The 11,158-nt window shown below is 37.5% G+C and overlaps 1 protein-coding gene across 1 annotated transcript; it reads right to left on the reverse strand.

The window, feature by feature from the left end:
- Window positions 1–416: 416 nt before the first annotated feature.
- LOC148775074 (complement factor H-related protein 2-like) lies at window positions 417–6,332 on the reverse strand. Its single transcript, XM_088845232.1, has 5 exons — window positions 6,244–6,332; window positions 5,631–5,821; window positions 5,095–5,271; window positions 1,054–1,236; window positions 417–626 (listed from the first exon to the last, which is right to left on the reverse strand). Exons 1-5 carry the CDS (start codon window positions 6,330–6,332, stop codon window positions 430–432), a joined length of 837 nt encoding a protein of 278 aa, XP_088701358.1. The 3' UTR covers window positions 417–429.
- Between the last annotated feature and the right edge of the window lie 4,826 nt (window positions 6,333–11,158).

Here is an 11,158-nt window from a genome sequence, read left to right on the forward strand (position 1 = left end):
ACAGTCATAAAAAGAAACGAAATCTAATTACTAATCTAATAAACTAGGTCTAATGACTAATGACACACAGGTGTTTACGTGTTTGTGAAATGATATTTTGAGGATGGAGATAAGCATTTTTTATGAAATAAAGTCTCAGAAAACTTCAGAAGTTATGGAGAATATTTTAGAAAGTTATAATGATGGATGGAAGGAGTCATTGAAGTGATTGCATCTAATTTCTTCCCAAAGATGTTTTATAAATAGGACATGTAGCATTATGATTTTCCAAGTGTTAATGAAGTGCTTTTAAGAAGTGATTAGTTGGTCACCTGGATTATAATTGCACCATCCACATAATATTTAACACAAATTCTGATATATTTGATAAAATGAGAATTGGATTAATAATGAAAAGTTCAGTTTTATGACTGCATTTTAACCAATGTTTCATTCACAATGAGGATACACCACTTTTCCTTCCTGACAGGTTGTTCGAAATGTATGATTTGGTGTCTTTGGGCGATATCCATGTTTACACGTGAATTCAATAGTGTCATCTGTTCTAGTATAAAGTTTTCTATCATCTCTCCATTTTAACTGTATGTTATGTTGTTTCATCATTTCTTCTGAAATTACACATGCACCTGAAATTAAAAAGAAACAAGAACATTAAGTAGTATACAAATATTTCCCTCAGGATTTTAGGCTTCCACCTAGAATCTTCTACACTGGTCCAGGATTTCATTCTCAAAATCTTTTCCAAGCCAACTCACTGAAAATCCATTATGTAGATTCCAATTAATGATATAAAAATGAGGTACTATGTTTAATTTATTAAGTGTTACAATGAAGGATTCATGAAGTAAATATCACATTGAGTTTATATTAAATAATCTTTCATTGCTATGATTCCTTGAACATGAATTTTTCAAACTTTATTTTCTCATATTATCTGTTAGTCACGCATTCAATAGAATTGTTGTTAATCCATAAAATTTCTATTCTAAACAGCAAAATATTATACCAATTACACTGATTTTCTCAGGATCCAGGAGAAAATTAAAGTATTACCTAAGCACTTTGGTGGTTCTGACCATTCTCCATTCCGACACACTATGTATCTGTTTCCCTGAAGTACGTAGTAGGCCTGGCACTGGTACTCAACCGCTGATCCCGGAGGATATTGTGGTAATGGGAATGAGGTGGTGTCTCCATTGTCTATTGGTGGAGGAGGCCCACATCTTCCTTGAGGGTCTAAAAACAAAATTCGACTTATTGAGAGACCAAAGAAAAACAGAGGTTAAAGAAAGCAAATAAAAATATACCACAATATGTAATATCAAGATTTATGATTTCTGATGACAGAAATGATTCATTTAAGGAATTTTAATCACTTAAACTGAGAGTCAAATTTTAAGGCCTTCCTTTCACCCCATGTGAAACCATACATTAGACATTAACAAACATGTCCACTTTATGGTATTCTGGTACTTAAAAATGTTTTCCTTAATGAATGTATACTAGAAAGATGTATTGCTACTATAAACAAAGGAAGTTTCTTGGTCTTATGTATTAAGCATACTGCAATGGCTATTGAATCTTTAATAATTTTTAAAATTGATTTTCATTTTTTTTCCAAGAGAAACATCAACTTCTTAAATAAAATTCAAGGGATTACAAATGTCTGTAATGTGAAGGGAATTTCAGGCTTTCTGTCTGGACAAAATGAAAAGGGAACATTTCTGCTTATTTCTTCCACTACATATTCCCTCTCTTAAATAGAAGTCCTGAACAGAATTATAAAAACCAACATAAGAGGTTGTGAAGAGTGTAGAAAAGAAGTGTATTGTTTTGAGACCTTGGGGTTCAAGAAGTTATGCTGCACTGGTTGTTGGAGCTTTCACTTTGCTTTGTATGTATCAGGACGGGGCACTGAGATTGCAACCCAGAAATGATCTCACATGCAGGCAAAATTAACAAACAAAAGGTCATAAGAAGGTTCTGCTTTCTTTAGGCACAGGCCCAGGAAAGGATCAACCTAGCAAGGCAGAAACATATTTTTTCACAGTACAGGACTTAGCCTAGAGAAACACCACAGAGGAAACCTAAGACCAACCCTCTCTTCACCTTGATCAACAGGGGCCTTTGATGAGTCTAGACTTTTCACCCACACTGGAAGGGAACAAGATGCCTGTCCTTGTGTTTGGACTGCACCCTGGGGGTTTCATGGTCTCCTGGAACCTGGATCTTGCATCTGCCGTAAAGGTGCTTTGTGGATAGACGCTAAATTTTTACTATTGAAGGTGGGAAACCAGAAGGAGCATCTTATCCTTTATCCTGCTGACATCACTCTCAGCTCTGTGCTATTTTTGTTTGTATTTCGTAATTGTTCTGTTTGGAATTTCTGTTTCTAATAATTTTGTATATTCTCTCACTATTTTATTAATCTCTGTTTAGCAGATTGCTTTTGCTTCCTTTCTTCAATTAATAAATTCAATCACATTACAATTTTTTGGACACCTATATGTTTGGTTTGCAAATGCTCATTTAAAAAATATTTATTCTATATTGGAGCACAGTTGAGTAAAAATGCTGTCTAGTTTCAGGTGTTCAGTAAAGTGATTCAGTTATACATATATGTGTATCTCTTCCTTTTTTAATTGCAATATAGTTGATTTGCAATGTTGTGTTAGTTTCAGGTGGAAAGCAAAGTGAATCTCCTATACATACATCAACTCTTTTTGAGATTCATTTCCCATAATCACCCAATAAAGGTGATTTTTTAAAATTGTAAAAATCACCTCTATTCAGATTTTAATTACATACAATAAAATCCATGTGTCAGCCAATGATGTGGCAATGTGTAACTCTCACAAACCCAACCGACTAGAGGCAGTTTTCTTCTCCCTTTGCAATTTGCTGTTCCGTTTCTACCCCACCCCTCCCCAACAACTCTCCTCCGCTTGGAAGCCCCTGTTTTCTGTCTCTGTGGAGCAATGCTGCTTCCCACAACTTTGTTTATGGGTTCATACAACATGCCTTCCCTTACATCCGGCTGCTTCGTGTCGTCGAATGCCGGGGCCTGTCTGCTCTGTGCTGTCTGCTCTGTGCTGTCTCGCCTCATTAGCTCACTCCTTTGCGTTGTGGAGCGGGGTAGCGGGATATAAACGTAAGTATGTTTGTCACTTTATCCTCGGTTGACTGTCTTTTGAAGTGTTTCCAGTTTGTGGCAGTTATAATTGAGCTATTTATGAGCACCTGAACTCAAGTCTGAGAGTAAACCTGTATTTACTATTTCCTAATGTGTATTTAAAACTGAAATTCTGGGCTATCTGATACAGGCACGATTAAATCTATAGGAAACTGCCATACCGATAGTCAGGGTGATTGCACCATCTTACATTCCCACCAGCAATGTGTGAGATTTCCAGTTGAATCCTCACTAACAAGCAGGATGACTGGGTTATTTTTAACTGGGGTACGGTTGCAGCACTTTGATAGATTATGCTCCCTTATAGTTTGAGACAGAGACAGTAATTCCCTCTGCTATACCATATACCCCTGTGGCATACCTGTTCTACATAACACATGGTAGTGTGTCCCCCTTAAGCCCATGCCTCTAACTTCCCCCTTGCTACTTCCTTCCATCTTTTGGTAACTACGAGGTTTTGTTCTGTCTGTGAATCTGTTTTTGTTTTGCATATACAGACAGTTGTATTAATTTTTAGATTCCATGTATAAATGATATCATAGAATATTTGTCTTTCTGTGTTGAATTCATTTCACTGAGGATAATATTCTCTGGGTCTATCCATGCTGTTACAGATTGCACTATTTCATTCTTTTTTGTGGCTGTGTAGTATTCCATTGTATATATACAATGGAAAACACCTGAGTTGGTTGCCAGGGGAGCCAACTTTGCGATGAGAAGATTAAAAGTTTCAATCCCACAACCCTAACCTCCATGGAGGGAAGAGTGGCTGAAGATCACATCAACTGCTGATGGTCCATGTATTATTCAATTTTCCCCTGTCATAAAATCTCCATAAGAAAAAAAAGGATGGGATTCTGAGAGATTCCTGGTTGGTGAACATGTGGGCGTGCTGGAAGAGTGACTGCTATGAGGGCCTTCCGCACACCTTACTATGTGCACCTCTTCCATCTGAGTATTCCTCAGTTATGTTCTTTATATTCTTTAAGCTGGGAATCTGGGAAATCAAATGTTTCTTTCAGTTCTGTGAACCACTCTAGCAAATTAATTGAACCTGAAGAAGAGGTCCTGGGAACCTCTAATACATAGCCAGTAGACAAAAGCATAGATGCGAAGCTAGACTTGTGACTGACTTGTGAAGTAGGGGGTGAGGAAGAAGTCTTGGAGGCCTGAGCGCTTACCTATGGGAACTGACAGTATTTCCAGCCAGACAGTTTCAGAGAATTGCTTGGTGGTATGGAAAACATGCATCGTCGTGATAGGAAAGATCATGAAACAACTGGAATGGCCCATTTCAACAGAATTATAAATAGGCTTGTCCTAAGTTGAAGTAAAAGCCACATGTGGTAACTGAAATATTCAATTTGACAAATTTGGTTTTGACCTTGAAAAAGGCTAGTTTTCTTTCCCTTTGTTTCCTCCCTATGTATCGTTCATTTACTTGCCAAAGGACCTTGTCAGAGTCAACTGGCTGCCTTTTAAAGTTCCATGAGAGAACCATATTTTGACTTGCTTCTTTTGATGCATTGTTATATTATGTGAAGCTATTAGTATTTACATTAAAATGCTGTATATTCAAAAGCAGAACAATATGTATTACCAAGATTTGTTGATTCTGATAAAAATCATCCACTGAAGAAGCTATATAATGTAAGAATTATAGTTTTTCACCATGTTCTTGGCTAGTGTTTGCTATTATTACCTACATTTAATTTGTATAAGTAGACAAAATGATTTTCCAGTGATGACCCAGATATTTGCAGCTCTACTTAGGCAGAGTTGGAACCTTGAACTGAAAAGGTGACGATAGTAGCAACAGCAATATCACCTGTACTTAATGTTGTTATTTCTCTATAAAATATAAATGAATACCGGACCCTAGAGCACAGTGTGTTACTCACAGACACGGCGGCATTCAGGAGGGGAGGACCAGCCTCTTTCTCCACATGTAATGCTGCTCTGACCATTTGGGAGGCTGTAGCCTGTATCACACACAATGTGAACGATGTCACCTTCCCGGTGCGTTTGTCCTGAAGATGTAGATTGACCATTTTCCACCCAAGGGAAAAAGCACTGTCCTAAAAGGCAAAAAAACGACTGGATTCATCTTGCGATGAAAGAGTATGACACTTTGCAAAGTTCCAAAGAGAAATCAAGTACAGAAAATTTGCTTCTTAAAAATTAGGCCATGCATGTAAAAAGTAAAAATTAGTATGCCATGTCATTAATTCCGACTTGTATAATGAAAACATTTTTCAGTTGTAAAGTCACTTTCCACAGACATCTTCTCACAATGACTGTCTTAGGTCATCTTTGCTGGCTCCTCTGGTCTCCACTGCTACGACTGTCCAGACCCTGCGATTCCTTCAGGCATGGCCTCTCCACCCACTGGACACACTGATAATTCATCCCAGTGATGAGGAGGGTGCTTACTCACTGAGGCACTTTGGTGCTGGGGACCATCCTTTCTCTGTACAGTTTATTCGGGTCCAGAGTGACTGTGAAGGAGTCACAAAGCTGTGATCACAGGTGTAGTAGAAATATTTCCCTACATCAGTTGGGAAGATTTTTTTATATCTATTTTCATTATATATGCTTCCATGTTTTATTTCTGGAAAATCGCACATTCTTCCTTAAGAAAAAAAAATAGTTATCCTGCATTAGTGAATAGTTCTATGTATGTTAATAATCCCACTGATGAATTTATTATTTTTCTTAGCTTGATTATCCCACTTGTAGTAGTGATAGAGATCTGGGACAGTCTATAACTAACAGGGTGTATAGGTCCTGGAGAAACGCAGGGTGTTTATGTTCTTTGGAAGTGTTTCTAACATTGACGTTATACAGGGAAAAAGAAGAGAGAGAAAACATAATGTATTTACTTTTTCCTTAGAGTATGAGGTAATTTCCCTGTAAGTTTACTCTCCATCATCATGATACAATACAGACAATTTCTACAAGTCGCCTATTAAAATACAAAGACCCATGAACTTAGGTAAACCATGAAGCTACTCTTAAGAGGGAAGCTGAGTGTTCAGATCTGTTTCAACTTACCTTGCCCAGGAGCACAGCAAACCCACAGTGTGAGGATGACATTGAGTAGTAACAGCATGTTAGACATTCTCAAAGGCACGTTCATGCAGATATTCCAGTTGTGTTGTTTGGTTGTTTAGCAGCTCATCAAGTGTGACTCTGAATTTAAGGGATATCTATCAATGTGATGCTAGTTAAGTGAGGTCACTTAGTATCAAAGTTCAAAGAACTTTGCCAGATCCCTGAATTCCTGGTAGTGGTTTCAAAACAATTTCTTGAATTCATTCCATGATACGTACTTGTCTGTTGGGAAAGACAGAAGGCAGGAAGAGAAGGGAACACCAGAGGACAAGATCGTTGAACGGTATCACCAACTCAGTGGATATGAGTTTGAGTAAGATCCAGGAAATGGTGAAGGACAGGGAAGTCTGGTGTGCTGCAGTCCATGGGGTCACAAATAGTTGGACACGACTGAGTGACTGAGCAACAACAAATGTACTTGTATGAGTCTGTTTGTTTCTTTTCAGGGAGAGTACTAGACTGGCCTCCAAAGTTATATAAGATTAAACACTTCTCGAATAAACACCATTTCTTTCTCAGCCAGATGAGTAACCACGTCCATGTCACTAACACTTTCTCATGGCCTTCACTTACCTTTTCCCAGCTTTGCGTAGGGTAGGGATTTATGAAAATTGATGTGTATTTGGACCTTACTCCACCCTCTATATTTTCTTGTGCTTAGGGAAGCACCAGTTTTTTTGGAACTCACTTGGGATCATGCTAATAAGTACAAGAGTTTCAGTGTATTCTCGGCATTAAGTATTTAATGTGCTTTGCATGTGTGCTCCCTTGAGTCCGACTCTTTGTGACCCCATGGACTGTAGCTGCTAGGCTCCTCTGTCCATGGGATTTCCCAGGCAGATACTGGAGTGGGTTGCCATTTCCTTTTCTACAACGTACTCTGAGGCACCTTTTAATTTTAAAACATACTCAGATGCACACAATGATAATCCTCTTTTTATAGGAATATAACTCAAGAATCTTCATTTGTTCTTTCACTGACTTATTAATTGCTTTTATTCTTTATTTTGTTTATATGTGTGTATTTATATAACCAATTATATTTGTAATCATTTAAAGTGCAATTCTTTAATAGAAGAGAATTTCTATTATCAAGAAATTCTATTATCTAATTATCAAGCAGATAATTAACATGGAAAATATAATGCTACTATAAAGGAGAAAGAAATAGATCAGTCACCAATGTGAGGGAGTTAATGTACTGAAATTATTTATTATTTCCTTACATAATATTACTATAATAGTTTCAAAATGCTAAATTATTTATTAATGTAATCAAAACTTCCAGAATAGAAAAATAGCTCATAGCAATTAACGCTTCTATAAAGAAATATTATAAACTAATACAGTACTTGACATACTGAAAGAAAGCAGAAAATGGTAAGTGTCCAACCCTTGAAAAAATGCAACCAAACTGAGACCTGTATTTACCCATTTTCGGGGAAATTCCCCCAAATCTTCATATTTCTCCTTAAGTTATCTACAAAATCCACTTGAGGATTTATGGGGTGAAACTCTAAAATCAGATAAAATAAAATTAAAAAGAGAATTACCATATAATAATGAAGGCTGTTTTATAATAATAAATTGTCCAGATGATGTTGAATTCACTAAGGCAAGAGAAAAAAAGCCATTATGATGGTAAGTGGTAAGGGCAGAGTAAAACATAATTAAAACATGTAATGTTTACAAATTAAGGATTCCACCAAAAAAAGGCTATTAGACCTAGTATATTAAAAAATTCATATAAAAACAAAAATTGAAAAAATATTAAAAGCCACACTGACTTTTATAAATACTTAAAAACTTTATTAAACGCATTTGAGAAAATGTTTGAAGAGTGCTACTCTGCAATGTAAAACAAAACTGAGAAAAATGTTAAAATGCAAATCAAGGAAGAAGTAGATGATAAACCTGGAATAGAACATTTAGTATCACCAAGATGTCAATTTTCCTCAATTAATTTATATTTTGAACATGACCCTAGTAAGATTCTTTAATTTGTCCTCCAAAAGTTAATAATATGATTTAGAAATGCATGTGCCAATGGCCAGATCAATCTTGAAAATAAAAGAAGATTCATATTACCAGATATCTAGATTTATACTTAAGATATTGTGTTTATCACAGTGTGGTAGTTGGCTAATGGTAGTCAAATTGATCAGTAGAAAGAAGAGAGTTCAGAAATACACACCCACCCAGAGATTACATTTTGTGCACCAATGTATTTCAGCAGGGAAGAGAAGTTTTCCCCAGAAAGGGTGAGGTGACAGTTGCCTTTTGGTTGGTAAACAAAATAGAACCCTTTTAAAAAATACATTTTTATTGAAGTATAGTTGATTTACGATGTTGTGTTTATTTCTCTTGTATAGTAGAATAGTTCAGTTATGCATATATTCTTTTTCACATTCATTTCCATTGTGGTTTATCTCACAATACTGAATACAGTTCCTTGTGCCATACAGTACAGTTTTGTTGTTTATCCTTCATATATATAATAGCTCGTATCTGCTAATCTCACTCTCCCTATTCTTCCTTCCACCACACTGTTGGCAGCTACAAGTCTGTTTTCCATGTCTGGAGTCTGTTTCTGTTTCATAAATAGGTTCCTTTGTATCATATTTTAGACTCCACATATAAGTGATATCATATGGTATTTGTCTTTCTCTATTTGCATAATTAGTATTGAGGGTCCTTTTGATGTGCAACTCAAAAAAACAGAAAACTTAATTAATTAATTTGCTTATTTTCTTTTTCCTTAGGAGAGTATGCAGTAATTTTCCTGTAAGTTTACTCTCCATCATGATGACACAATACAGATGATTTCTACCGGGGCACATGAGAGTAGATAAACATGAAGTTACACTTAAGAGGGCAACTGAATGTTCAGATCTGTTTCAACTTTTTCCATGAGCACAGGAAACCCACAGGGTGAGGATGACATTGAGTAGTAGCAGTATATTAGATATTTCCAACGGCACGTTCATATAAATATTCCAGTTGTATTGTTTGGCTGTTTAGTGGCTCATCAAGTGTGACTGAATTTAAGCGGATTTCTATCCATACGATGTTAGTTAAGTGAAGTTACTTAGTAAATATCAAAGTTCAAAGAGCTTTAAAAATCCCTGATTTCCCAGAGGTGGTTTCACAACAGTTTCTTGAATTCGTTCCCTGATATGTATTTTTACAAGTCTTTTTTTTTTTTTTAAGACAGTAACAGACTGGCTCCAAAAGTGATACAAAAATCTAATTTTTAAATTAAACACTTCTCAAAGATTGTTGACGTTCTCTCTCAGCCAGGTGAAGCATATGTGAATAACAGATTCCATGTCACTATCACTTTCTCATGTCCTTCCACCCAGCTTTGCTTGGGGGTCTATGAAAACCGTGTCTTTGGACCTTACCCCACCACGTATACTTTCTTGTGCTTAGAAAGTGAAAGTCGCTCCGTCATGTCTAACTCTTTGAGACCCAATGAACTGTAGCCCTCCAGCCTCTGTCCATGGGATTCTCCAGGCAAGAATGCTGGAGTGGATTGCCATTTCCTTCCCAAGGAGATCTTCCTGACCCAGGAATCAAACCCTGGTCTCTCACATTGCAGGCAGATTCTTTAGGATCTGAGCCACCAGGGAAACTGGTGCTTAGGGAAACACCAATTTTTTTAAAAAAACTCACTTGAGATAACAGTTGTGAGTACAAGAGTTTCAGCATATTATTGACATTAAATATTCTTTAATGTGCTTTGAGGCACCTTTTAATTTAAAAATATATTCAGATGCACACAAAGATACCCTGGAGGGGGGCATGGCAACCCATTCTGGAATTCTTAACTGGAGAATCCCCATGGACAGCGGTGCCTGGCAGGCTACAGTCCGTGGGGTCACAAAGAGTTGGACACGACTGAGCGACTAAGCACAGCACAGCACAAGGGTATGTCACCCCCATCTCCTCTGGATTCCTGGTATTGTTAATCTTGTCCAAGGAGACACCACACCACATATCAGATGCTGACTTAGAGCGGAGGGAAAATGGCCACAACCCGGCAAAGGACTGACACCTTGGAAACTCACTGAAACTGAGTTTTCCAGCTGCTCTGCCACTATTCTATCCATCGGACTGCTTCAGGTTGCTGGGGCCTATATATTCAATAGTCAACTCCAAAATTCACTAAGCCACTGCTGCATTTCTTTTGCTGAAACATGAGTTCCTTGATCAGAAGCATTGCTCTGTGGACCACCACCCTCCACAGAGGGTTGTTTTGGCAGATTCATTATGCAGGGAAAGCACATCCATCTGGAGTGACTTTCTATTCCAGGAAGAACAAAGCACAGCCCCTTCCATGATTAAATGTCAGAGGAATCACCTGCCATCAAGTGGCTGGTCCTCACCCTGGGATTGTGTCACACCGGAGACTCAGCTGGTCTCTGCTGCTAGCAGACAGGACACTCAGCAGTGGCTAAGGGGATAGGCTTTGTGGAGTGGAAGTCACATTTCTGAGCCCATAAATAACTTCCATTCTGATCACCATGGCCCATTTGTACGTGAACCCACCAGGATATAACAGCAGTGGCTGGGGACAATCTGACTATATCCACCAAACACATCACCTTACCCACTTGACTTTTAAATTTGCCTCTGCTGAGATCAATCTTTGGTGAGGATCACATTGGACATAAATTTCCTCACCATTTTTGCTCATCAGAGAGATCTATCCACATACATCTTTCCATCTTCTTGTGGCCAATTTTCCAACCATTTTCATTCCAATTCTTGGACCCCATTCTTTCCAATTTTAACTGCAGACATCCTAGTGTGGTCGAAAACATAATTTTCCCTGTAATCTAGCTACTG

Source organism: Moschus berezovskii, chromosome 17 (genome assembly GCF_049115385.1).
Source record: "Moschus berezovskii isolate FMDL1 chromosome 17, NW_MosBer_1.0, whole genome shotgun sequence".
In the NCBI taxonomy this organism is placed as follows: domain Eukaryota; kingdom Metazoa; phylum Chordata; class Mammalia; order Artiodactyla; family Moschidae; genus Moschus; species Moschus berezovskii.